The sequence below is a fragment of the Silene latifolia genome, chromosome 3 (genome assembly GCF_048544455.1).
Source record: "Silene latifolia isolate original U9 population chromosome 3, ASM4854445v1, whole genome shotgun sequence".
Classification (NCBI taxonomy): domain Eukaryota; kingdom Viridiplantae; phylum Streptophyta; class Magnoliopsida; order Caryophyllales; family Caryophyllaceae; genus Silene; species Silene latifolia.
In genome coordinates this window covers 148473639-148500366 of record NC_133528.1, presented here as the reverse complement: position 1 = coordinate 148500366, position 26728 = coordinate 148473639, and the positions used below count along the sequence as shown (strand labels likewise).

Sequence of the window (26728 nt, the reverse complement as noted above, 5' to 3'; positions counted from 1 at the left end):
TAAAGGTTGTTCAAGAATAATTGTTAAGTTAGGTTTTCAAAATGATCGTATTATTCATTCAATTTTCGCTTTCTTCAACATACACCAGCTCTCGTCAATGGCGTCCCGATTCTCTGCTCAATTCAAGTGAGTTTTCATTAATTCAATTCCTTTCTTATCATTCAATTTCCGCTTTCTTCAACATATACAGTTGACACCAGCTCTCATCAATGGCGTCCCGATTCTCTGCTCAATTCAAGTGAGTATTCATTAGTTCAATTCCTTTCTTATCATTGAATTGCCAATTTCTAGTTACAAATGTTTAATCTACATGAAAATACTTGCTCATTCTTATCAACTCGTTTATTTTGTTTTCTTTTATTGCATATTTGTATCATAATCAGTAAACATATCATGGAGACTTTTTTAATTGGAGTAGTAATGCAGTGAAATAGGACAATGAAAATGATTTTGGGAATACTCAAATTTGGGATTAGTTTTGGTGAATTGGATAAATTCGGATTATTCTCTACGGAACTGTTGATCTCTTTGCCCGTCTGAAATAAGATGAGCAACATGTTGTCATTTTACAAGAAAATGTTGTAACATGTTACCCTTATTTTTCACATTATTTTCAGGGTAAAAAGTGACACCTCTAATGATAACATTTTGTAGATAAAATGGTTACATTTTCTTAAAATGACGACATTTTGTCGGTCTAATTTCAGACGGGAAAAGAGCCATTTATGAAGTTGTAGATAAAATGGTTACATTTTTGTAGATAAAATGGTTACATTTTCTTAAAATGCTGCACCTCTTATTATATAAACATCACCATTTATGAAGTTGTAGTCAGTACTCAAAACACACATCTTTATCCCTTTTATCACCATTTTATAAAGCTATGGCTGATTTGGGAACATTGATCTCCATTGCTGAAAATGTCTTCAAACTTTTACAATCTCCTGTCCTCAAAAACATGAGGGACTGGGAATCTGATCTCGGAAAACTAAACAAATCTGTCTCTTTCATCAAGGACATGCTCCTTGACGTGGAAGCGAAACCAGAGCTCTCCCATGGAGAACAACGTTGGGTTGATGAGCTGAATGAAGTTCTTTACGAAGCTGATGATCTCTTTGACGAGGTTATCACTATCGCTAAGCAGAAGGAACTCAATGCTGGTGCCAAGTTCTCTAAGAAGGTCTTAGATAAGGTCAGTCGTTTCTTTTCCTCTAAGAATCGTATTCTTGTTAGTTACAATACTTCTCAAGAGGTTAAGAGCATCCAACAAAAGTTATGCTCAAAGGTTTATCTGATGAGAATTCGTGGCGTTTGTTTGTGCTGACGGCATTCGAACGAGAATCAGATGAAGCAAAAAACCCTGAATTGATGATGATTGGCAAAAAAATTGTTAAAAAATGCTCCATTGTTCCCCTTGCTATAAAAGTTCTAGGAACTCTTTTATATGGTCAAACACATAGATGGGAATCATTTGAAAAGAACCGAATACCTCACATTGAAACAACCAAGAATCCAATTATGTCTATCTTAAAGCTCAGTTACACCAACCTTGAACCCTTTGAGAAAAAATGTTTTAGGTATTGTGCTTTATTCCCCAAGGATTTTCAAATGAACAAACGGCAGTTGATTAATCTTTGGATGGCGCAAGGATTTAATGGTGATATTGAGGACTGTTTTTTAGTGTTACTAAAACGATGTTTTTTTCAAGATGTGGAAAGAGATGGCTTAGATGCTATTATATCATTTAAAATGCACGATTTATTGCACGATCTTGCTCAAGAAGTCGCGGGGGACGAGATTATTGTGGCAAATAGCTCGTCAAACAACTTAAGCAAAAAAATTCGCCATTTATTCCTTGATGGGGAAAAATGGACAAACAACTCTTTCCCTGAAAGAAATATTCGTACATGTTATATGAATACAAAGATCCACTTGGATGAGGTGAAAACTCTATTAGCTAATTGGTGTTGTCTTAGATCTTTACGCTTACAAGTGCCGAATGCCCAAAATTTGCCGGAGTCAATTGGAGAATTGCTGCATTTAAGATATCTTGATATTTCTCAAAATCAGAGTCTCGAGACACTCCCAAATTCAATTACAAAATTATATAATTTACAAAGCTTGATTTTGAATTATTGTAATAGGTTGAAAGAATGGCCAAAAGATTTTTGCAAATTGGTAAATCTTAGACTCTTGGATTTTGATTGGTGTGGAAAGTTGACTTGCATGCCTTTGGGCATAAACCAGTTGACTAATCTACGAGAGCTAAGCGACTTTAAAGTTGGTAAAGTGAGTGCAATTGGAAAGCAATTTAGAGGAGAATTGAAAGACTTAAAATTACTCGTCAATTTAAGGAGTAAGCTTGAAATTAGGATCTATGGAAGTCTTGTAATTAACGAGGAAAATAAATGGGAAGGCGGTTATTTGGAGCACATTAAGAATCTGAAGGTGATAAAGATAATTTTTATGGAAGAAGACGGTGAAACCAATAATGAGGCTGTGATTGAGACGCTGCAACCGAATCGAAATCTCATGGAGTTGACGTTGTTGGGATATAGAGGTACTGAAATTCCAAGGTGGGGAAGAGCACAGGATGACTGGGCATTTATTATCTTATCAAGATTCAGCTTGGCTATTCTAAGAGGTTGCATGACATCCCATTGTCGAGTAATTTGAAGCATCTTAAAGAATTGTGTCTTTACAAGTTAAGTAATTTGGAGTACATTGAACCCAGTGCAATTAGCCGTGGTGGTTCTAGGTCAAAGGATGTATCATTTTTCCCATCCCTTGAGTATCTGTATATTCATGGTTTGAAAAGGCTGAGAGGATGGTGGGAAGGAATTGGTGAAGCTGATAGAAGCAGCGATATGCCGCATTGGCAAACACCATTTCCTCGTCTCTCGAGCTTATTTATAATTAAATTCCCCGAGCTGACATCTCTTCCGCCATGTCCGAGCCTAGTATCACTAAAGGTGGAGCGCGGTAACAAGTCGTTGCGGATATTAGCAGATGAACGACCTGCAAATTTAGGTCTCAATTTAAAGGTGCGAGTAGACAGTGTGGGTTATATCACTACTATGCCTGCTAGACGTCTTACCAATATACGGATACAAGACAATGATGAATTGAAGAGCTTATTGGAATTTGAGGAGGCGTTCAAGAGCTTTTCTTTCCTACGAAAACTTGGGATTCGAAGGTGCAGTAGGCTGACGAGTGTTTCAGGAGTGGAACATCTCACTGCCTTGGAGTCGCTATCACTAGATGATGTGCCGGTAGTGGATAAGGAATTCGACAATGACATGCCTTGGAGATCCCTACGTCACAATCTTCGTTTCCTTAAGTTGATGTCTCTTGGCACTATGCCAATACTACCTAGAGGAATGAAGCACTTGACCGCCCTTGAAAGCCTTTCCATTAAATCTTGTAACTCGCTGAAAGGTCTACCAGAATGGATAAGCTGCTTATCATCACTCCATTCCCTCACTATCGTCGATTGCCACAACCTCATTTCACTAGGCACAATCCAAAACATGACTTCCCTTCAGAAACTTGAGATCCAAAACTGCCCAGACCTAAATGAAGCATGCCGAGAACCAAGCGGCAAGGAGTGGCCCAATATTCGACACATCCCTCACATCTCCTTCAGTGAATAAATAAAGGTTTGTCATGAACAAGAATCCAAGCTTGCTTAGTCATTAATGGTACAATAAAATTAATCGGTGAAATCAAACTTGGTATCCATAAAATTGCTGATTCTCTCTCTTTAAAAGGTTCATTTTTTTTAATCAACTGTTTAATTGTTTGATTCTCGTTTCTCTTGGCAACCTGTTTCCTTAGATTGTACTCTGTATCATTCAATAATCTCTTCACCTTTTTAGATTTTTTTTATGTGGCCAGTCACTTGTTTTATGACTGCTTAGAAATGATTTATCTGTGTGCATATTTTTTCTTTTTTTTTGGTGAATATTTTCTTCTCCTTGACTCCTAAAATGAGACTGAGTTACATGGTTCATATATATGGTATGGCCTAATAGGTGCCACAGATGACTAAATTAGAAATCATGTACATCTATAGTTATTAACTTAATATAATTTTGTGCTAAAGAGTTCAAAATTTAGTATTTTACTTAAGAGGATCTACGGAATATTATTTTTTGATAATAATTACTGTATTTTCAACGGTACACTGCAAACAAATTTTTTTAGGTTTGCTATAGTTAATATAATTATCCCTTCTGCCTGTTCATTGTTGCTTGACGGGTTTAACTGGTGCCTGTGCAGTATGAGCATAAGGTTTTGGTTTGGGAACCAAGCCTTGGCTGTGGCTGAAAGTTCGAAGTCCTAGTGGACCTTTATTAAATGAGGTGCGATATATAAAAGGACAGACTTGGATCATTTGTGATCATTTGTGTATGTTGATAGATTGGTCTGAATATTTTTGTCAAAGATTTACATTGACAAAGCTTTTTTAAGTGTTCCCAATAAATGCCTATTGGTCTATTTCAAGTCTTTTAGAATGAAACGGCAATGGTCAGAATGAGAAATGATTTAGAAGTTTGATTCTTACATTCTGAGAGTCTATTCCTAGGTCGGTGATAATTGATATGTGGATCAATGGTCTATGTTTGTCCATCTGAAGACACTCATAATAATGTGTTTTGTGTTCACAGATTATGAAATGTGTGAGTTTGAAGCACTTGGAAGCTATCCGAAATCTAATAGATTCTGGGTTTGCGGCATGAAGAGATTGGAGGACGGGATGGGGCACAAAGTTGACTGAGTCTGATGTATTCAGAAAATGAATGTTGCTTTTGTATTAGACTTGGGGATGCCATTCAGCAAGAGTGGCTTGAAAATTGAAGGGGAAGACGCTTGAAAGCTGGAACACAAACTCTTACGGTGAGCCCGTCTTAATTTTGAAATTATATAGTACATGTAGCTTATATGAGTAACTGGGGACATGATTGGAGTTATGTAATTGGGTGACAGTCATATATTTGTTTGGACAACGAATATTGTATAAGACAGTCTCACATGTGATGTGAGACTAGCCCACATATTATGTATTGCTTATAATTATATGAGTAACAGGTTGGTTTCACTTGTAAGACCACCTCGTTTAAGTTTTTGTGTTCTTTGGACCACGGGTTTTCTAGTTTAAGCGGCGTGCATCACTTGATAAAACAAGAAGTTTTGTTTTATCATGCTTGATTGTTCCCACCTTATTGTGGAAGTTAAAAGGACAACGGCCACATAGTAAAACGTTTGCTATTTTGCTGTTCATTTGTGTTCTTGTTGTTAACTAACCAGCCTTATAAATACTTTTTTTTCTGATGGATTCCACAGTCAATTGAGATCTTTGTAAGTAGGAACACACTATTGTTTGAAATTTGAAGCTTCACGTACAGAAAGTTTTTGTTTATCAGGGCTTTGTCCTGAATATGCAACCGTCTGGAGCTGAAGCAGGAGTTGATATCCGAGTCCCACCTACAGCTGATCAAGCGGCACCTGAACAACATTTTGCTGATGAGTAGGCACCTGCATCACCCAATATGACATTCGAGGTAAAACTATTGACTTGTCTTGTTTGAAACAACTTTTTGTTGGGAGAGTGCAACAATACATCATCAACATATAGAACTTATCCTTTTCATGATTCATATACTATTTTGCTCCCCTTGTTCCTGGTTCTAGTTTGAGATTTGGAAATTGTCCATGATTAATTTTGTGCAACACTTGATGCTTGGACATGGAAATGAGTATTTGATAAATCGATACTTCATTTTAAGGCAAACACGTATGTACTTTTCATAAGAAGCTCAATCATAATAGAATAATTACTTAGAAATTTTCTATAGGACACCATAAAAAATAATTCTTGGTCTGCCATACTTCATGCAATTAGTTTTTCTGGTTTAACTGTTACTTGGGCAGTATCAGCAGAACTGCAGAAGGTGTCAGTGCATGCCAAATTTGGAAAGTCAGCATTGACAGTGGCTGACAGTTCATACCCTGGGTGGACCCTCTTAGAAGAAGCCATCCTGATTGCCGGTGGGAAATTTGAAAAGCCGGAAATATCCCTGGACTCCACTGATGCTCGCTTTTTTAGGCAACCAGGGATTCCTGCAATCGGGTTTTCTCCCATTGCTAATACTCCACCCCTATTCCATGACCAGAATGAGGTAACTACTTTCTCTCTGTATTTATTATATCTCGTTTATGTGTTTGGGAATTGGTTTTGCTCTCCGAATGTCACTAACAACCTATCTTTACTCAATACTCTCTTAGTGGGGAATTTCGAATCTTATATAGCATTTAGCATATGCTATGTGATGCTACTAAACATTGTGTCTCTTCATTCCAAAATTTGACTCATGACAAGCTCGGTAGCTGAATATTTACTCGTGGATGTATGACACCCGTAAATAACATATGTCGTAACAACTGCATACCTTTAAGTAATCTCATGCCACATTTAAGTGGTCATGGAGCCGGAGTTTCTTGGAAAGTCTTTGACGCATTATGCGTCTAAGACTCCGGGCAACCACGGGCGTGGGAACCGGGCCTTTGGTTTTGGTCAGCGGATATACAAGCTTTATTGATGAAATTTAATACAAACCTCGAAGTATAATATACTTGCGCATTCATATTTAAACACCATGTTCAAATTATAAATTATAATTTACTAGTTTGAAAGTCCCTTTATGTACCAAAACTTCAAAATTACACCCCTTTGTGTTTTTTTTACAAAATTACACTTGTAAACTACCATTTTCTTAAAATTTGATACCAATTCTTACTCCGGCAGCAACGAAAGAATTTTCCGGTTGATTAATGTAAGATTTTTCTAAATTTTAGCATAAGTTTCCTGTTATACCCTTTATTTAAATCACTAACATATTTCCAATTATATATATTCACTCATTTGTTTCTATTTTCACACATTCATCCTTCTCTCATTGTTCTTCATTTTCAGTGTCAATTTTTTCTCTCAACTTCAGCCATTAATTTGAGGGTACCATTTAATTTTCAAACTATGCAATTAGTAAAGTACCATTCAAATTTTCAGAGGGAGATATGAGAGCATGATGCAATTAAGGAGATAGATAAAAATACTTCAATTTATTCCGTAAAAAATAGAGATTGTGCACAATCAGAGCTCCTTCTTGTTGATTTAAGATGATTGATGAAAGAGATTGAATTAATTTAGGGGAAAATTTAGGGATTTAACCCGGTTTAGTTTGGATACCGTGAGAAATGAAAATGTAAAATGAAAGGGGTAAATGATAGGCCGATAGAGTGTATATAAGTCAGGGGCAAAACGGTCAGTTTATAATTTGTTTAGTCGGATAAGTAGACGGGTATCAAATTTTAAGGAAATGGTAATTTATGGGTGTACTTTTGTAAGAAAAACATAAAGGGTTGTAATTTTGAAGTTTTGGTATATAAGGGTTGTTTTTATCAATTGACCCTTTTTTTAATCATGTGGTACAGATTTGTAATTTGCCATGCAAATTGATGATTTACCTTGTAGTACTTATTACTCCCCCCGTCCCGGTCAATTATTGTCCTTTCGTTTTGGCACAAAGACCAAGGAATGAGGAAAAGACCAATAACTAAATGACAAGTGGAACAAATTGTATGAGAATGATCAAATTACTCATCAAGTTCATTCTTAAAATAGAAAGGACAACAAATGACTGAGACACCCCAAAATGGAAAAGGACAACAAATGACCGGGACAGAGGGAGTACTACTTACATATTGGTTTTCGTTTGATTAGTTGAGAACTAATGATATTACAAATGAGAAATGACAAGTGATATGTAATTTAGAGAAAATTGTATAGATAACTAAGAAGAATAAAATGAGAAATTTGAACTAAATTTGCGGATAGTGTCCATCTAAAGTGAGATTTTTCGAAAAAAATTGCCGTTTGGAAAAAATTAGCCGTACCAACAGTTACAAATGGATTCAATACTGTAATAAATTGGATCCATTATATCAATTGTGTGAAGAGCCGTTGCCAACAAGCAATTGGATTATGGCATGTATAAACACTGTTTCTTACTCAGTGTTAGTAAATGGAACACCGGGAGACGTTTTTAAACCCACTTGAGGTATTCGACAAGGAGACCCCCTTTCGCCATATATTTTTATTATGTGCGCCGAGATTTTAGCAAGATCTCTACAAAAAAATAGTGATGTTAGCTCTAGTGATATTGGTATTAGAATTGGATCCGGGGTGGAGAAAATTCCGTTTCTCACTTTTGCGGATGACACTATCATTTTCGCTAAAGCCTCTAACCAGAGTTGTAGAACTATTAAGTCTATTTTAGATAAATTTTGCACGATTTCGGGACAATTTGTTAATTTTGACAAATCCACTTTTCAATGCACCAGAAATATTGAGCGTTCTCTTCGTGAATCCTTTAGAGGCATTCTTCATATGAACGAGGAAGCCCATTTGGGTAAGTATTTAGGATGTCCTATAATTGATAGCAGAGTGACTAAAAATACTTTCGAGAACATTATTCAATCATCTTGCACTCAATTATCGAAATGGAAAGCAAATTCTCTATCTCAAGCAGGTAGACTAGTTCTTGTTAATGCTAATTTAGCCGCAAAGGGAACTTTTCAGATGCAAAGCTTCCTCCTCCCTTCATCGATCCATAATAGATTAGATAAAATTAATAGAGACTTTCTTTGGAATAAGAATCCTTCCCAGCGTTCTCCAAATTTGGTTGGTTGGCATAAAGTTTGTTTACCAAAATCGGTTGGTGGTTTAGGAATTAAATCTTCTGAAGCAGCTAATAAAGCTCTTCAAATGAAACTTTTATGGAAAATTCTTATGGATAAAGAAAGTATATGGGTCAAAGTGGTATCTAAAAAATACTTGAAAAATTGTTCACTATTTGATCATAAACCTAATTCAACCTCTTCTTGGCAATGGCGTAAACTAATGAGTCTTCGGACTCTATTTAGAAAAGGACTGAGATGGCAGGTAGGTAATGGTAGCAACATTAAGTTTTGGTCTGATAATTGGGTTTTTTCACATCCACTTACAAGTAGTATGGTTGATGATGATAGTAACCGTGATCTTAATCTTTTGGTTAAAGATTTCATAACCACAGACAAGCAATGGGATGTTTGTAAATTATCCAGTTTAGTGAATAACGATATTGTTAATCAGATTACTAATATTCCAGTGCTACATAATGATATTCCAGATACCCTCATTTGGGGGTTGTCCGTAGATGGAAATTTCTCTACCAAAACAGCAACTTGGTTAGCGCAGGGTTTGTTCGATCAAGCTCTTGACAAATGTGAATTTCAGTGGATTTGGAAATTGAATATTCCTCCTAAATTGAAATTTTTTCTTTGGAAAGTCTGTGTTGACGACCTTCCAACGAAAAGTAGACTTCTCAAGAGTCATATTGATGTCCCACCTCATTGTGTTCTGTGCAACAACCCTATTGAAAACAAAGATCATTTCTTTTACGAATGTCCCTTGATTGGGTCTGTCATCCAAGACCTGAACATTATTAGTTTCAACGAGTTTTTGTCAAATTATGATACTATTACAAGTCAAAGTTTTCTAACAAAATTTAATTATCTCAAGGATTTAATTCCAAAAGATGACTTTATAAAGATTATTTTTATTTGGTGGAATGCATGGTTTCATAGAAATGATATTATCTTTAATAATGTTAATTTAAGTATCAGCAAACTTATTACTTTATGTAATAATAGCACTAAGACATGGAATGTGACTAGATTTAAGGATCTCAACAATCCCGAGATAGAAGAGTCAGTTAGAAACAATTCTAGTAAGGAAGAGATTTGGTGGGAAAAACCTACAAACGGTTTCCTAAAGCTAAATTTTGACGGATCGAGAATAGAAGGTAATAAAGCTGCTTTAGGATATTCTATAAGAGATCACAATGGTAAGGTCGTTTTGTTGGGAGCAAAAAAGTGCGGATCCAATACTATCCTTGTTGCGGAAGCACTTGCTTTAAAAGAAGGTATTTTAGCAGCTAAATACTTAGGAATCTCCAAGTTAATTGTGGAGGGTGACAACTTATGTGTTATTAACTCGATTCGGCAGTCTTGACAAATTCCGTGGAAATTTCTAAGTATTATCGAGGATGTAAAATTAGACCCATTTTTTCGATGAAGTGATAATTAAACATTCTTTCGTGAAGCCAAGCAAGTTCTTGACTTCATGGCTTTTGGACGTTCACGTCCAACTCTTTCGAGTGGTTTGATAGCGGTGGCTTCAACTTACCTCCCTTATTCGAAAGGATGAGATAGGTTGGTCTCTCTACAGATCAACCTGGTTTTCTTACCTTAAAAAAAAAAAAAAAAAAAAAAAAAAAAAAAAAAAGCAATTGGATTAAAATAATCCAAAATTCTGTTTCCTTGTTTGTTGGGTACCGTACGTAGATGGAAATCACTGTCACATTAAAAGTGAAGTGATGGTGGATGTTGTGCATTGGACCGTCACTTTTGTCTTCTTCCATCACGTTATTCTAAGACTATGTTCATTGATAATAGATATTTTTATATTATTATAATATTTTTATATTATTATAATCTGTCTACCTTTACAACACACACTCCTAATTTTTTACTCCATCAATAATACTCTTTTTTTTTTTTTATTGAACTCTTACGTCTATACTAGGGCAGAGTACGGTTCGGGTATCTGATCCAAAGTGCTAGTTCGGATCGGATATCGATATTAGAAATCCTGAAGTTAGATATCCAATATCCAAATCAAATGTTTCAGATATCCAATGTTCGGGTATCCAAAATAATCGGATCAGATGCGGATATCCATTATCCATCGGATATCCATACTTTTGAATTTACTCTAAAATTAAGTTTGAAACATGATTATATTCATAGTCTTACATGATGATTTTCTTTAGTATTCTTACTTCAATGTTCCCGACATAAAATTGAAGTACCACTTAGATATTTCTCTAATATTTTAAACATTAATTAAGTTGCTGTATCAAATAAAATTTTATTTTCTCGAAATTATACTAGAAAACTATAGTTTCGGATCGGATCGGATATCCACATGTTTTAATTCTAATATCCATATCCAAACCAAAACCAAATATTTCGGATCAAATATCCAAACCAAATTTAACTTTCGGATCGGATATCCAAAAATTCGGATCGGATTCGAATCGAATATCGGATCAGTTTGGATAATCGGATTTTTTGCTCAGCCCTAGTCTATACCCCATTATATTTCTCTCTCATACTTTTAATATTATAATTTTAATTTGATCAATAGAAAACAAACAAGGGACAACATTTTGATAGGAAAAAATCACAACCCAGTGTCGCCAAACAACACCATGTCACGATTTTATTTGCTTCCTTTATTATTTAAATAATTTCTAAAGAGTAATTTTTTTTGTTTCTTTGTGAATAATGATGTTGATGGAGGTAGTTAAAGAGTCAAAGTCATCTCCATTTTCTAAAAAGAAATGGAGAGACCATTATCTATCAGCAGTCTAGATTTGGTCAACATCGAAATGGAGAAAAAGTTTAGTGGACCATGTATTAACCTTGAAGAGGTTTATTTATTGTTGATATGAGGTTTGTAGGTAAATGAGTTTGTATATGTAGCATGATAACAAACCTCTTAGAGGCTCATCTATTACTAGTGCCCTTATTTCGCTAAGATTCTCTCCGATCATGAATAATATTAAAAATGTACTATCTTCATTCAATTTCAAACACACCATTTTTTTTACACGTTTGTCTTGTAACGTAAATATCTTGAATTTTACATTATAAAAAAATATAAAAGTTTGATATTTTTAGTGTACTTATGAAGGCGAATCAAACAATATCCCAGATAACTATTATTTATTTCTCTTTTATATTGCACAGAATTTTAAAGATCCCTTTCATTTCTATGCTTATTTCGCCAAGATTTTTTCCGATCATAAATAGTGTTAAAAAGGTAATGATAAATAGGTTTGACTCAAATTCTCATTTGTGACGGAGGCTATCCGTCACAAGGTGAAGACGGGGCAAATAGATACCGTTTTATGTAATATGGGCCGAATAGTGAATAGTGGATAAAATATATAATAATGTGGGTGGAGGACAAAATATGACTAACATTTAATGCTCATATTGCATCAAATACACCACCATATCAAAACATCTACTTTATGTCAAACATCAAACCCTTTCCCTCTCATCCTACGTCAAGCATCAAACAACAAAATTCATTCAAATCTTCATATTTTTCATTCAAATCTTTATATTCATCTTTATAAAAAAATTATTTTTTGTTCACAAAAAATAGAATCATGGTTGATGTTGATAATATGGTTGATTTTGATGTTTTGAACCCGGCAGAGTATGAAATTCTACATGTTAATGACGGTAATGACGAAAAACGTGTATTGTTTGATGGTAATGACGAAGAATTCGTGACAATATTGATGAGTAAAGATTTGTATTATTTATTTTTAAATTGTGTGTCTTTGTTGATGTGATTTTAGGGCAACAAATGTGTCTTTTTTTATGAGTAGATCTGAGAATGTGTTTTGATCTGGGAATATTTTTATTTATTTATCTGTAGAACGAGAATGATGTATTGCTTGATGGTAACGATGAAGATTTGTGACGATATTGATTAGTAAAGGTTTTTATTCTTTATTATTTAAGATGTTTTTGTTGATAATATTTAGGATAATATATTTCGGGTGTTGTTGGGGTTGAAAATTTTAGATGAAAATTTTGAATTTGGAAGATTGTTGGTCTTGTTTTTTTGTTGTTGTTGATGAGATTTTAAGATGTTTTTGTTGATTAGATTTTAAGATTTTGTTGATGAGATTTTAAAATGTTGTTTTTGTTGTTGCTGATTCACTTCTACACTAATTTAAGAATTTAACGTTGTATAACATGCGTTTTGAAAAGTTTATACAGTCAGTTATATATGTTACCATTTTAGCGTACAGTGTGACCACATTTATGAGTACAGTGTTACCATTTTAACCAAAGTTTTAAATTTGGTTGCTCTTGTCATAGGTACTGATCTTTCAGGGTGTTCAGACTAAGATGATATCATTTCTTAACAAACATATGTGTTCAGTTGTGACCATCTGATTATACAATTATCAGGACATCAACTTAGTCTAAACATGGTGACATATAAGTGATTGTTGAAAATGTGACCACCTTAGCTGAGGAATGTACCAATGTTATGTTTTAAATTATTCTTAACATATTCACATAATAGACTAAACACGGTGATATATATGTGATTGTTCAAAATGTGACCACCTTATCAAAGATATGTACCAATAATATTATGTTTTTTGGTGTTACAAATTATCCTTAGGATGTTAACATAATATAATGAACATGGTGACTTAAATGTGATTGTTGAAAATGTGAGCATGTTTTTGCAAATATGTGACCATGTTTGAGGAATGTACCAATATTATTAACTTGTTAACATAATTGACTAAGCATTGTGAAGATATGTAAATGTAACCATTACCTTATCAGCGAAATGTACCTATCTTAGTCTGATTATACAATTGTCACCATATTAACATATTTAATAAACATGGTGAATTACTGAATTATATGTGATTGTTGAAAATGTGACCACCTTATCAAAGATATGTACTTATATTTTAGGAACGTACAAATATTATTAACTTGTTAACATAATTGACTAAATATGGTGACATGTATATTTTTTGGTGTTACAAATTATCCTTATCAGAATATGTACCTATCTTTGTCTATTATACAATTGTCACCATAATGACATATATGTGAATGTGACCAACTTTGCACATCTTTTGATTGTGTTCAAAATGTCATTACCTGAATATGCATACAAAGGAGAATGTGTCACAATATTACCATCTTAGTGTGTAAGAACATAAGCTAACATGGTTACATTTTGACATATTGTCTTATGTCACCACATCCCTGCATAAATGTTGCCACTTATTTGTTGACATTTGTAAGACCAATTAAACATTAAACATTGTTATTATGGTTACATTTCAGCCTAAAATGATATCATTTTACTAAGGGTGCTAACATTTATGACACACATTCTATAAAGTGGCAACACATACTTACTAAGATGGTAACAATTTTAACACAAACTCACATGTCACCATGTTCATTCATATATGTTATCATTATAAGATTCATTTAAATTAAAGAAATTTATTGTAGATGGTTACATTTATGACTTAGATAATAACATTTTACACAAACTTTCATGTCACCATCTCAATGCATATATGTGTTCATTATAGGTCTCTATTCAAATTCAATCGCATCTTCTTTGTACAGTTAGATTTTAATGGTATAAGTAAGATGCTAACATTCTACCTATTAACTGGTTACATTAAATATTAATGTGTAAACATCTCAAGTTTATATCTTTGATAATGTGTTCATATTTACCAAAGAACGAGACATCGGCTATGTTAGTTGCACATATCTCATCCCTTAATATGGACGAAGATCAACCAACCATAGAGCTGCGGGTGCCTGCTATTATTGACCATATACGTTGTACGACAACGGGCCCAACCAACGTAAAAAAAAAAGGAATTTGCGAATGAAGAAGGCTAGAAAAGGGACTAAGATGAGGCAGCTAACAGTTCCGCGTACAATGTTCTCCCGTGTCTGATATTAAAGGCGCAGAAGGGCATTAGGGTATATGATAACAATCCGACCACATTTTGGGGAAAACGTTTTAGGTAGTACATGTTGTATAGTGATATAAGCTTGTTATAACATTGTCAGCGTACGTTTTGTAATCACAAGTGCTCAAATTGTTACCATTTCACTCTAGTATATCACTAAGTTTAACTAAATATGTTACAATTTTACTCCAGTATGTCACCAGTTTAGTTAAGTATGTTATCATTTCGGAAAACATTTCAGACTACCAGTAGAATTTAAATGGTAGCACTATACTGTCCATGGTAACATTGGAAATTAAAAGAACGAAGTATGTACTATTTTACTACTGATGTGGTCGCGTACTAGTATCTTATATTAACATTATGTTATGTTACCATTTAAAATAAATCTGTTACCAACTAATTACAATTTTATATACATTCTGAAATGGTAACAATGTACTCTCTTATGGTAACATTAGAAATTAAACGAACAAATTTTTGTAGTATTTTAGAACTTAAGGTAATATACTACTATAATCTCTTAAATGGTAACATTGTACTCTCTTATGATCACATACTACTCTTTGAAGTATTTTATAATTTCAATGATCATATATTCGACAAAAATTAAGACATTTTTAGACGTTTATAATGACATAGTTACTATTGTTGAAAAAAATGCGTACATTTAAATAGATAATGATGACATTTTATAATTATTAAGGTGCACAAAACAAACATTGTCTTAGATGTCTGACATCAAAATGGACTAAAATTCTGCTCAAAATAACATATCACCAAACAAACCACCAAGTACTAAACATAAGTTTTATTACAAACTGACAGTTAAATAGATAATAATCCATGAATGGCCTCTGCCCCTTCATTTTTTTTCTCGGCAACACCCATTAGAGGACCTCCAATTTCTTTGTTGTTTGCACCTCCAACTGCTTCGAGGTTTGTCTAATGTCGGATTTTGTTTTGTCCATTTTTAGGTGTTGCGGTTGCATACGAATTTCTGCGAAATGAGTATGAAACTTTACCATTACTTTACATTAAAAGTTTCCTTCAAACAAAATATATGTCAACACATTCTGACTAATATATGGTAACATTTAAAATATGGTTATATTTCGAGACTTAGGTGGTACCATTTTCATTTGTCGTCATGTTTATTTATATAGATGTTACCATGATAACATCCATTCACACATTATAACTAATACAACAACACTTCATACAAGGTTACATTTCGAGACAAAGATGGTAACATTTTCATATGTCACCATGTTTATTCATAAATGTTGTCATTATAATATTCATTCACACATTCTAACTAACATGACAACATTTCAAACAGGTTTATATTTCGAGACAAAGATGGTAACATTTTTATCATGTTTATTCATAAATGTTGTCATTATAATATTCGTTCACTCATTCTAACTAACGTGACAACATTCCAAACAGGGTTACATTTCAATATTAAGGTGGTAACATTTTTAACACAAATCATATGTCACCATGTTTATTCGTAGATGTTGTCGTTATAACATTCATTCACATTCTAATTAATGTGACAATATTTCAAATAGGGTTACATTTCGAGACTAAGATGGTCACATTTTTAACACAAACCATATGTCACCATGTTTATTCTTAGATGTTATCACTATAATATTCATTCAAATCTAAACAAACATATAGTGTAATGGTTACATGTGTTATCACTAGGTACATTTTTTTCACTAAGGTGGTCACATGTTCAACACTAACACAAATATTATTATGTTTACTCATTTATGTTATAATGTTAAGATTTATTTTAAACTAAAACAAACATTTCTATAATGAGTAAGACACTCAAACATAGATACATTTATCAACTAAGGTGGTCACATTTTTAAAACTAACACATATGTCACCATCTTGAGTCATTTATGTTAACATGTTAAGATTCATTTTAAACCCAAATAAACACACACATAAATAACAACACACTCAAAATAGGTACATTTCTCAACTAAGGTGGTCACATGTTCAACACTAACACATATGTCACAATGTTTACTCATTTATGTTATCTTGTTAAGATTCGTTTTAAACCCTAATAAACATTTATATAATGAGCAACATACTTAAACATAGGTACATTTTTCAGTTAAGGTAGTCACATTTTCAACACAAACACATATGTCACCATATTTAGTCATTTATGTTAACATATTAAGATTCATTTTAAACCCAAATAAACATAAATATAAATTACAACACACTCAAACATAGGTACATTTCTCACTAAGGTTGTCACATATTCAACACTAACATATATGTCACCATGTTTACTCATTTATGTTATCATGTTAGGATTTATTTTAAACCCTAATAAACATTTATATAATGAGCAACATACTTAAACATATGTACATTTTTCAGCTAATTTGGTCACATTTTCAACACACGTATATGTCACCATGTTTGGTCATTTATGTTAACGTGTTAAGATTCATTTGAAACCCAAACAAACATAAATATAAATAACAACACACTCCAACGTAGGTACATTTCTCACAAATGTGGTCATATTATCAACACTAAGGTGGTTACATTTTTTCTCAGGTTATGACAAAAATATATTCCAAATTACACTCATACCTCTTCCACGCATATCAGTCTCTTGCTCTTCTTTTTCGTTCCAGTAGCTAATGACGGCGTTAAGCGCTACTACATAACAAGAAAAATGCATTAGTAGTACACCATAAATAAATCTTGAAACTCAGATCTAAGGTGGTTAAGCGCTACTACATTAACCAACAAAAATTGCTAAAACATTTTACAAATAAAACTCAGATCTTGAAGCTAAGAATTTTTTGCAAATAAAACAAAAAATTAGTACACCAAAAAAATTAATAATTAAACCAATGTGATTTTTTTACAAATGATGCTGTGAACAATGATTATAACTCCAAATCTCTCTGATTTGGATAAAATCTTCATTTTTTTATCAACAACCTTAGATCTACAAATCAAAATACAAAAGATTTAAGTTTTTTTTAACATAAATCAAACAAAAACCCAATAAAATTATCAACTTTGAGTAAAAAATGACATAGATATTTAAACTTTTTGCATAATTTAAAAAAAATTCAACACAATAATCAACTTTTTGCCTTCGATTGTTTTTTTCCAAGCTTCTTTGAATGTGTTTTTTTAGCCATTTTTTTAACCATTGTCTTGAGGAAGGTAAAAGATGAAGATTATGATGGAAATGTTATCACCTTATTTTTGATGAAGATCTTGATGGAGATGAAAATGGTGTTTTTAGAGAGAAGAATTTATTTGGGTTTTAAAAATGGAGATTAAAATCTAGAAAGTGATGAATATGCTGATGAATAAAAAATCAATAGGTCTTGGTATAGACGGGTGGGCGAACAGACGGGTAAATACCTCTAATAAAATGGGTAGGGGGACAAGGTGGGACACCCCCATGTGCTTCCTACTTTATGGCAAATGGGTATTTTGTGAGGGAAAATGGTATCCGTCTATACGTATAGACGGATAGTGTCCGTCTATAATGAGAATTTGCGATAAAAAATTGAGAGAGTGATGAATGATGAGAAAGTCAGGAGAGAGGGTGAGGTATAGTGTAGTACAATTATTCACAACGTAATATTGGGAGCTCTCCAATTTTTTTTTTTTTTTTTTTTGCTTCTACCAAGAACCCTATGAATATAATAATACCTACACATACCCCACTAGTATCCATATTAGCTAATATGGTATTGATTTGGCCCGTCTTCACCTTGTGACGGATAGCGTCCGTCACAAGGGAGACTAATTGTATGTTTGAATACCAATGAAAAGAGCAAAAAGGCTACACATACACGAGGTGTATGGAAAACCCATACACAACCAATAACATCGCGACATGTGGCAAATTAGAGTTAACATTAATTGGTTAGTGTAGGGTTAAGTTAGTAATTTTAAATGTATGGTTAACTTGTGAAGTTTATCTAATTAACTATATTTAGATAAAAAATGTTGTTGATGAGGCTTGAACTCATGACCTCTTCGTGAAGCTACACATGCTATTAAATATGTATCTCTATTGTTATTTGTATGTTAAAAGCCGAGTTAAAATAATATTTACTTATAATAATTCCCTATTTACTAAAAGAATAGGCGAAACTCCAAATTTTCCCGCCTAAACATATTGCATAAAATAAAGTTTAGTTATTTTTAGCATATTCAATTAGTATGGTAGGCTATAATACACATAATCTTTCAGATTTATATATTTATGTCATTTTAGTATTTTACATTCTACACAAAATTAGCTCCAATCTTTTTATGATATAAAAAGGAATTCTTTTTTTCGTTTAAAGAGTCATACGAAAAAAAATTCATTGATTTTCTATGATAAAAAGTTGCGGCTAAGAATATATTATCAGTAAAATTTTATAAAATAACACTATTAATCTCTCGATAATGGGAAAAACTTTCATTTAAATACTCATTTCATGATTAATACGATTTTGACTTTGGTTTTTCAAATCAAAATATAACGATGAGAAACGTAAAAAAAAAAAGGATTAGTTAATTTAAATTTCATAAATATAATACACTAAAAAAGTAAGATTATATATATGTCATGCATACATTGCATGGGAGTTAAACTAGTTATCAAATATATACTTCTAACTTGTATTTAATGCAATGTATTTACTGAGTTAGTTAAGTATACTTGAAAAAAATTGAACAAAATATTGTATTTACTTATGGTAATTATCATCTGTACCTTTAATTTGCATTTAACTAGATTTAGTGTCTAGCCCCACCAGGCTACCTCTATTTATCATTTAAATTTTATTTTTTTATGAAATATAATTGCGTTAGTATTTTTTATCACATACATTTACGATTTATAATATATTGTTCTATGATATATCTTGAAATTATGATGAGATTAAAATTTATCAACAAATTATATGAAACACATTTACTTATTCCCCCGTCGTTGATATTATTACGTCCATAACATATCCCTGTTAATACTATTACGTTTACTACTCCTTCGGTTACTGTTATTTCTTTGACTTTTCCCGCTATTTTTGTAGTTAAATTCGTTATTCCCGTTAATTTTATCAAATTTGTATATTTAAATAAATAAAATATTTTCCTTAAACCTAATTGTTAGCTACCTTTCTCCATTGTTCATACTGTTACTTTTATAACATTTGTTGTCACTGCTGTTACTTTCACTACTTCCGCCATATTTATTTATTTTTTTCATTACTCCCGCCATATTATTTTTTTCACTACTCCCGCATTTAATACTTTTAATTTCACTATTCTCATTCTTGCTACTATGACTTTCACTACTCTAGCTGCTATTATCGTCACTTTTACCGCTCAAATGATTGATTACTATCATATTTATTACATCAAATGTTGCTACTTATTTTCACTATTAATATAGAGTTACCTTTGTTACTTACACAATTTTATCAGGCTTATATATTTAAATTAGAGGTGGTCAAATACGGACTTAGGTCGGACGACCTAGCTTGATTTTTTGGCCCACAGACATGTTAGCAGGTTTTGAGCGTGTTCGTGGACCGGGCCTTTGTAAATTTGGAAAATACGATGTCCAAACCCTATTTGTTAGCGGGAATAGGCGTCCCATCCATAAACAGTTCTAATTTAAATAAATATATCAAATATTTGTTAAATCTTTCTCTTGCTTAATTTCACTATTCGCATTCTTGCTACTATGACTTTCACTACTCTAGCTGCTATTATCGTCACTTTTACCACTCAAATGGGTGATTACTGTCATATTTATTACACCAAATGTTACTACAATTATTTTCACTATTAATATAGAGTTACCTTTGTTACTTACACAATTTATAAATTAGAGGTGGTCAAATACGGACTTAGGTCGGACGTGAGCGCCTAGCTTGTTTTTTTGGCCACATACATGTTAGCAGGTTTTGAGCGTGTTCGTGGACCGGGCCTTTGTAAAATTTGAAAAATACGTTGTCCAAACCCTCTTTTTTAGCGGGAATAGGCCCATCCCGTCCATGAACAGTTCTAATTTAAATAAATATATCAAATATTTGTTAAATTTTTTTCTTACCTAATTTCATGAAATCAAATTTTATATTAGTTTATTATATGAATTTATTAGAGTTATATATTTAAATAAATATGAAATATTATACTAAAATATTATTTAAGAGCGCTCATTATTATTCAATAACTAAAGTACAAATCTAATGTATTATGAAATACTCCATCTATTGGAAATTTTTATTTTATTTATCTCTTTATAGTTTTCATAACCCATTTCATTTACCATTTAGTTCATTCAAATACAATATTGGGTGTAATCAAAATTTATTTATTTATTATTATTTATTATATTAAAAGATATATACTTAGTGTACAAAAATACAATGACACACTAAAACAAGACTCTAGATGCAAGAAAACAAGTACTAGATTCATGAAAAATGTTACATACATGAAAATGATTATGAGGTGCATGAAAATTAGTAAAATGTATTTCGCCTCAATTTCCTTCTATAACTTAACCAAGAAATATATTATCTAGACATTAAATTGTACGTCGAATCCAAATATGTCGTTATTTTAAAAATAAAATTTTGTAAAGGGGAGTTCTCACGGTTCTCATTATCTTAGTGGTTCTCATTGGATCTCAAATCTATATATGTACCCCTTATATATACATATACACTTGATAATTAATTGGAATATACATGACATGTCATATAGGTATATAAGATGTACATTTGACATAAATATATTTTAGTACATACATTTTTCGTTATAATAATATGTTATAGAATATAAATTTTATATTAATTTTGTAAATTATAACTACAAATAATAATTACCATATGTACATAAAATATTTAGTTTAATTTTTATCAGGTACATTTAACTAATCAAGCATGTATATTGATTTAATACTGAGGGTACACTGAATATTGAATATAAGTTAGAAGTAGAATCAATAATTATTATATGTAAATATTGTTTTTAGTCAGGTTTTAACAAATATATATATCAAAATATATGTAAAAATAACAACAAGATGGATGTGGCATAGTGGTAATAGTAAGGGCTTTCAAACCACGAGGTTGTGGGATCGAGCCTCATGAATGGTTTTTTTTAGGTTTGACTTAATAATAAATCTAATGTATAAAATAAAGAAATAAAAAATTTCCATAAATATAGCTAACTAGATTTAGTTAACAATTTAACTACAAATGCTAAATTACTAACCTAGCCTTAAACTAACTCATGGAAGTTAACTCTTAACTCTAGTTTGTCACGTGTCACAATGTAATTGGTTGTGTATGGAAAAACTCATACACGTGTATGTGTATCATCTTCCATGAAAAGAGTAATACATTTGAATGTAATTAACGATTCATGCAGAGCCGTAATAAACTAGGATTGTTATAATACCAAGTTTGAAAGTATAGAGCACACTCTTACATGGAGTAAATGATTAACAAAATGTAGAATAAGACGGTCTCACACTGTGAGACAATCCATTTTCTAAAATATTTGTTTATTTAGCGCTAATAAATGAGTTGTCTTTTTATACTCCCTTCGTACCACACCAAAGGTAACGTAGGGAAAAATGGAGTATTTAAGAAAAAGTGGAAAAGTAAGGGTAAAGAGGGAATAAATAGGTGGGGTATGTAATTGGGTGTTTAATTGTGGGTTGGTAGGTGGGGTATGTAATGACATTTTGTGTAAATATCAAATGGTTATAAGGATAAGTTGGTAATGTTGTGGGCCAAATAAGGAATATTACCTTTGGTGTGGTACGTCCGTTTATAATAAGTGTTACCTTTGGTCTGGTACGGAGGGAGTATAATGGACCGTTTCACATTATAAGACCGTCTCACACAAAAATTACTGGTAAATGATTAAGAGTTTAGCTTACTGTCGTTTTATGTGGCGGCATTGTTTGAAGGGCGAGTGACACTTGTGTTTCAAGAAATTGAGCTCCCAACGATCGAGAATGTAATAATAATTCTATACTCATTTATTTGCATGGCACAAATCGAGGCATCCCATTGGAAATTTATTTCCCTCCATAAATCTCTTTAGTAGGAGTTGGTTGCAACACTTGCAACGACAACAAATGGTAGAAATCTACTCAACTACTTTGTTTCCCGTCTTTATTTCTGGGTTTCACTCTGCAGCCAACTTGTGAAGATCATACCTATTGAAATTCTAAACTACAGCTATACATTATTCTACAACCTTTCAGTTTTCACATTAAAGCCGGTTATCTGAGGTACACAAGTAATGGAATTCATCAATTCATATAAATAGCACAGGGAACAAGCAAAAGAGATGGTAAAAACCTGAAAACTAGTGAAATAAAATGAAAGGAAATATAGTGATACAATTAGTTATAGCATTGCTTTTCATCAGTTCAACCTTAATTGATGCCAGGACACTGACAAAAACAAGAAAGGGTAAAGTACATAGAAAAAAAGGGGGTAGTAGTAGTAGTAGTAGTAGTAGAGCTAAAAAAGGTGGTAAGAGTAGTCATAAACCTCCACATAAGGGCGGTGGAAAGACGGGTGGGGGCGGGGGTGGAGATTCCAACTGTGATCCGCTTTATCAGTATCTCTTTGGTAGCTGTGGGCAATGGCCATTCAACCCGTCTTCACCGGATGATCCGTTTCAGCCTAGACCGAGGCCTTCACCACCTGTAGTCCCGCCATTGCCACCTATTACCCCTTCTCCGCCTGTTGCGAGTCCGCCTTTGCTACCTTATCCACCACCTCCAATTGAAACTCCTCCCCCTCCGCTTGTTCCACCTATTTTACCACCACCACCACCTCTAGTGCCTTCACCACCATTTGCTCCTTTAGTACCTTCTCCACCACCATTTGCATCACCGCCTCCAATAGTCTCTCCCCCTCCATTGGTCTCACCACCACCTCCACTGGTCTCACCCCCACCTCCACTATTTTCACCGCCACCTCCATTGTTTTCACCACCCCCACCTCCACTATTTTCACCGCCACCTCCATTGTTTTCACCACCTCCTCCACTTGTTTCACCACCCCCACCACCAAATCCAATTCCGTCCCCTCCACCACCAATCCCTATATCACCACCTCCGCCATCACCGATTCTTCCACCACCAGTTGCATCACCGCCGCCGCCTGTCTTCCCGCCACCAATTGCATCACCACCACCACCATCAACACCAATCCCATTATCGCCACCACCACCGATACTGCCACCACCAGTTGCCTCACCACCACCAGCACCAATCTTTCCACCACCAGTTGCCTCACCACCACCCACACCGGTTCTTCCACCGGTTCTTCCACCACCAGTTGCCTCACCACCACCGATCCCTTCATCACCCCCACCAACACCAATAATTCCTGCATCACCACCGCCAATCCCCATCCCCATCCCCTTTTCACCACCACCGACACCAATTGTCCCATTTACATCACCACCACCAACGCCAATCCCTATATTACCACCACCAACGCCAATAGTTCCCTTCACATCACCACCACCAACACCAGTAGTTCCATTTGCATCACCACCTCCAACACCAATTCCTCTATTACCACCACCAACGCCAGCAGTTCCCTTTGCATCACCACCACCAACACCAGTATTTCCTTTTTTGTCACCACCACCAACACCAGTCATTCCATTTTTGTCACCTCCACCGACGCCGATCCCTTTACTACCTCCACAAGCACCAATCCTTCCACCACAATTTTCACCACCGGTTATACCTTCTTCAACACCACCCACACCAATCACAGTATTACCACCACCTACACCCACCTTGGTTCCCACACCACCAATTCCTTCACCAACACAAGTTACCATCCTTCTATCCCCACCGCCAACACCTATTCTTTCAGCGCCCTAAGGTATTTTCACACCATAAATGAAAACCATATCATCATGATTAATTACATTGCCCTTTTATTCCACACAACTAACAATCAATTTCACTTCCACTACCTAAAAACAAAAACAAAAAAAAAAGTAAAAAATACATATTTTGCAACTTTGCACCACCACCAGTCTGCCACCAATACCAGCCCCTTTCCCGTGATGTCTTCCACCTTAACCATGTTACTTACTGCCAGTTCGGTGGCAGTTTCATATACACTGCTGGTTCTAGTAATTTGTCCAAAACCAAGAGCTATTCGAGCATAAGTTCTTTGTATTCTCATGCTAATGATATACCTTCACGGGTTTCACCTGGCTTCACTTGTTTCGAGAGATGGTGTTTCCTGCACATCAATTCAGCAAATATCTAAAATGAGGAAAGCGATTTGTAAGCTTAGCTTGATTATAAATATGTTCTCTGTTTGTAAGCTTAGCTTGATTATAAATATGTTCTCTGTTTGTAAGCTTAGCTTGATTATAAATATGTTCTCTGTTAAATCACCATTAATTTTATAATATCAACGAACTTAAGTATTAGAACAATTGTGCTTCCTTTGGCAACTGCAGAAAGTCTCCAACTTGATCTTGCTTAGCAGGAAGAAATTAAGAAATTGGTTCAGATCAAACAGGCAAATGATTGTCTCCATGCCAAATAGAAATATTGAGCATCCATAAATACTTCCGTTAATATACTAAACATACGTAAATCGGCAAAAATACGTCAAGCATTACAGTCGTCGTCAGTATCGATGATAAAGACTTAGTCCCTAAAATAATTATAGGGCTCCTATTATCCCACCCACTCTCTACTCTAGATGACAATCCGGTCGTCTAAGAGCAACAAATCTGACCTTCGGAAACCCAAATTGGACATTTAATAAGCCCATGAAAACAAAAGACAAAAAAAATGCATTTGCCATGAAAAATACAGAAGCACCTATGGCTATAGAAGCATAAAAAAAAAAAAAAAAACCAATAGACAGCAAAAGCTTTTACTCACAGAAAGTAACTTGATTATCACCTTTATCCTTCATGGTTTTATCTCCACCACCCGCCCTAGAACGTTTTACATTTATGGCTCCAGCAGTCTAATTTTTGTTACCACTAACATTGTTACCCCAACCTTCGTAACTTTCTGGATTTATAGATTGCATTTACAAGTAAAAAGGATTATGGAAGAGGTGAAAGAGAAGCACAATGGGCTACTGCTCAACGCACCCTGCACGGGCTCAACCATCCTTCATCCTCGAACATCTTAGGTGACACCAACAACTACAGGGAGTTGTCTGAAATAGCTGAGCAAGCCAAGAGACATGCTGAGATTGCAAGGTAAATTTATGCCTAACCCGAAAATGTACTCCTAAATTCTGGTTGTTTCGAGAGGAGGAAAAATTTCCCTAGAAAAAAAATGTGCTTTCTTCGTTCTAGGGGAAGAAAAATGATCCTTCTTTACCTCTGTTTCATCAGGTCAATCGTGCAGAGAGCACAGGAAGGACATTTACCTTCCCCTGAAAAATAATCACATTTTGCTGACAGAAACAAAAAAAAAATAAAAACAAAAAAAATGTGTAATAAAACTTGAAAAATATATGATCAGGTTGAGGGAACTTCACACACTGAAAGGACATGTAGAATCTGTTGTGAAGCTGAAAGGACTCGACATCGACACTATCCAACAGCATTACACAGTTTAAGCCAAAAGCAAGAATCCGCAGTGAACTTCTACAAGGCATATTGTGAAGTTGATGCATGGGATAAGATCATAAAAGATGAAGAAATAAGAAGAAAAAAAACCGAAAAATTCCAAAGCATCTTGATGCAAGAAAGAATCAATGGCAATAAACTGGCCGGCCAAGGAGACTTCAGTCGGAGAAAATCCATGGTTCGGGGAAGCTAGGGCGCCATAGACGGGTCATAAGACTGTACTATCTTATCAAAAAAACACCAAAAACATAAGACTAGTTTTATTGTGAGTTTTGCATAAATGTAACAATGTTCCCATCTCTTAATGAAAGAATGCCTTATTTGTTTTCCAA

The 26728-nt window shown here is 33.9% G+C and overlaps 2 protein-coding genes and 1 long non-coding RNA gene across 5 annotated transcripts in view; 2 read left to right on the top strand and 1 right to left on the bottom strand.

Moving 5' to 3' along the window:
- The window catches only part of LOC141648394 (putative disease resistance protein RGA1), a 94226-nt gene that overhangs the window by 47928 nt on the left and 19570 nt on the right, over positions 1-26728 (top strand). The window lies entirely within an intron of this gene.
- LOC141648396 (uncharacterized) lies at positions 21-26728 on the top strand. Of its 3 annotated transcripts, XR_012546016.1 has the most exons (6): positions 1199-3659; positions 4671-4899; positions 5427-5564; positions 5935-6182; positions 25840-26021; positions 26290-26728. XR_012546016.1 is itself a non-coding variant. In XM_074457044.1 (4 exons), the coding sequence occupies exons 2-3, from the start codon at positions 1019-1021 to the stop codon at positions 5532-5534; spliced, it is 282 nt and encodes a 93-aa protein (XP_074313145.1). In that variant the 5' UTR covers positions 21-238; positions 1016-1018; the 3' UTR covers positions 5535-5564; positions 5944-8158. The 3 variants fall into 3 exon arrangements, 2 of the variants coding, with proteins under 2 accessions (XP_074313145.1, XP_074313144.1); XM_074457044.1 differs by lacking the exons at positions 1199-3659; positions 4671-4899; positions 25840-26021; positions 26290-26728 and adding exons at positions 21-238; positions 1016-1192 and having other exon boundaries at positions 5944-8158; XM_074457043.1 differs by lacking the exons at positions 1199-3659; positions 4671-4899; positions 25840-26021; positions 26290-26728 and adding exons at positions 21-238; positions 1016-1192 and having other exon boundaries at positions 5935-8157.
- LOC141646445 (uncharacterized) lies at positions 15396-18285 on the bottom strand. The gene is made up of 3 exons (XR_012545558.1): positions 17981-18285; positions 17358-17426; positions 15396-15720 (listed from the first exon to the last, which is right to left on the bottom strand). It is a non-coding gene; the product is annotated as an uncharacterized LOC141646445 (long non-coding RNA).

Coding starts and splice junctions, on each gene's coding strand:
- LOC141648396 (XM_074457044.1), top strand. CDS start 1,019: ATGCTCCTTGACGTGGAAGCGAAACCAGAGCTCTCCCATGGAGAACAA. Junction 1,193..5,426: donor CTAAGAAGGTCTTAGATAAG/GTCAGTCGTTTC, acceptor TTTGTTTATCAG/GGCTTTGTCCTGAATATGCA.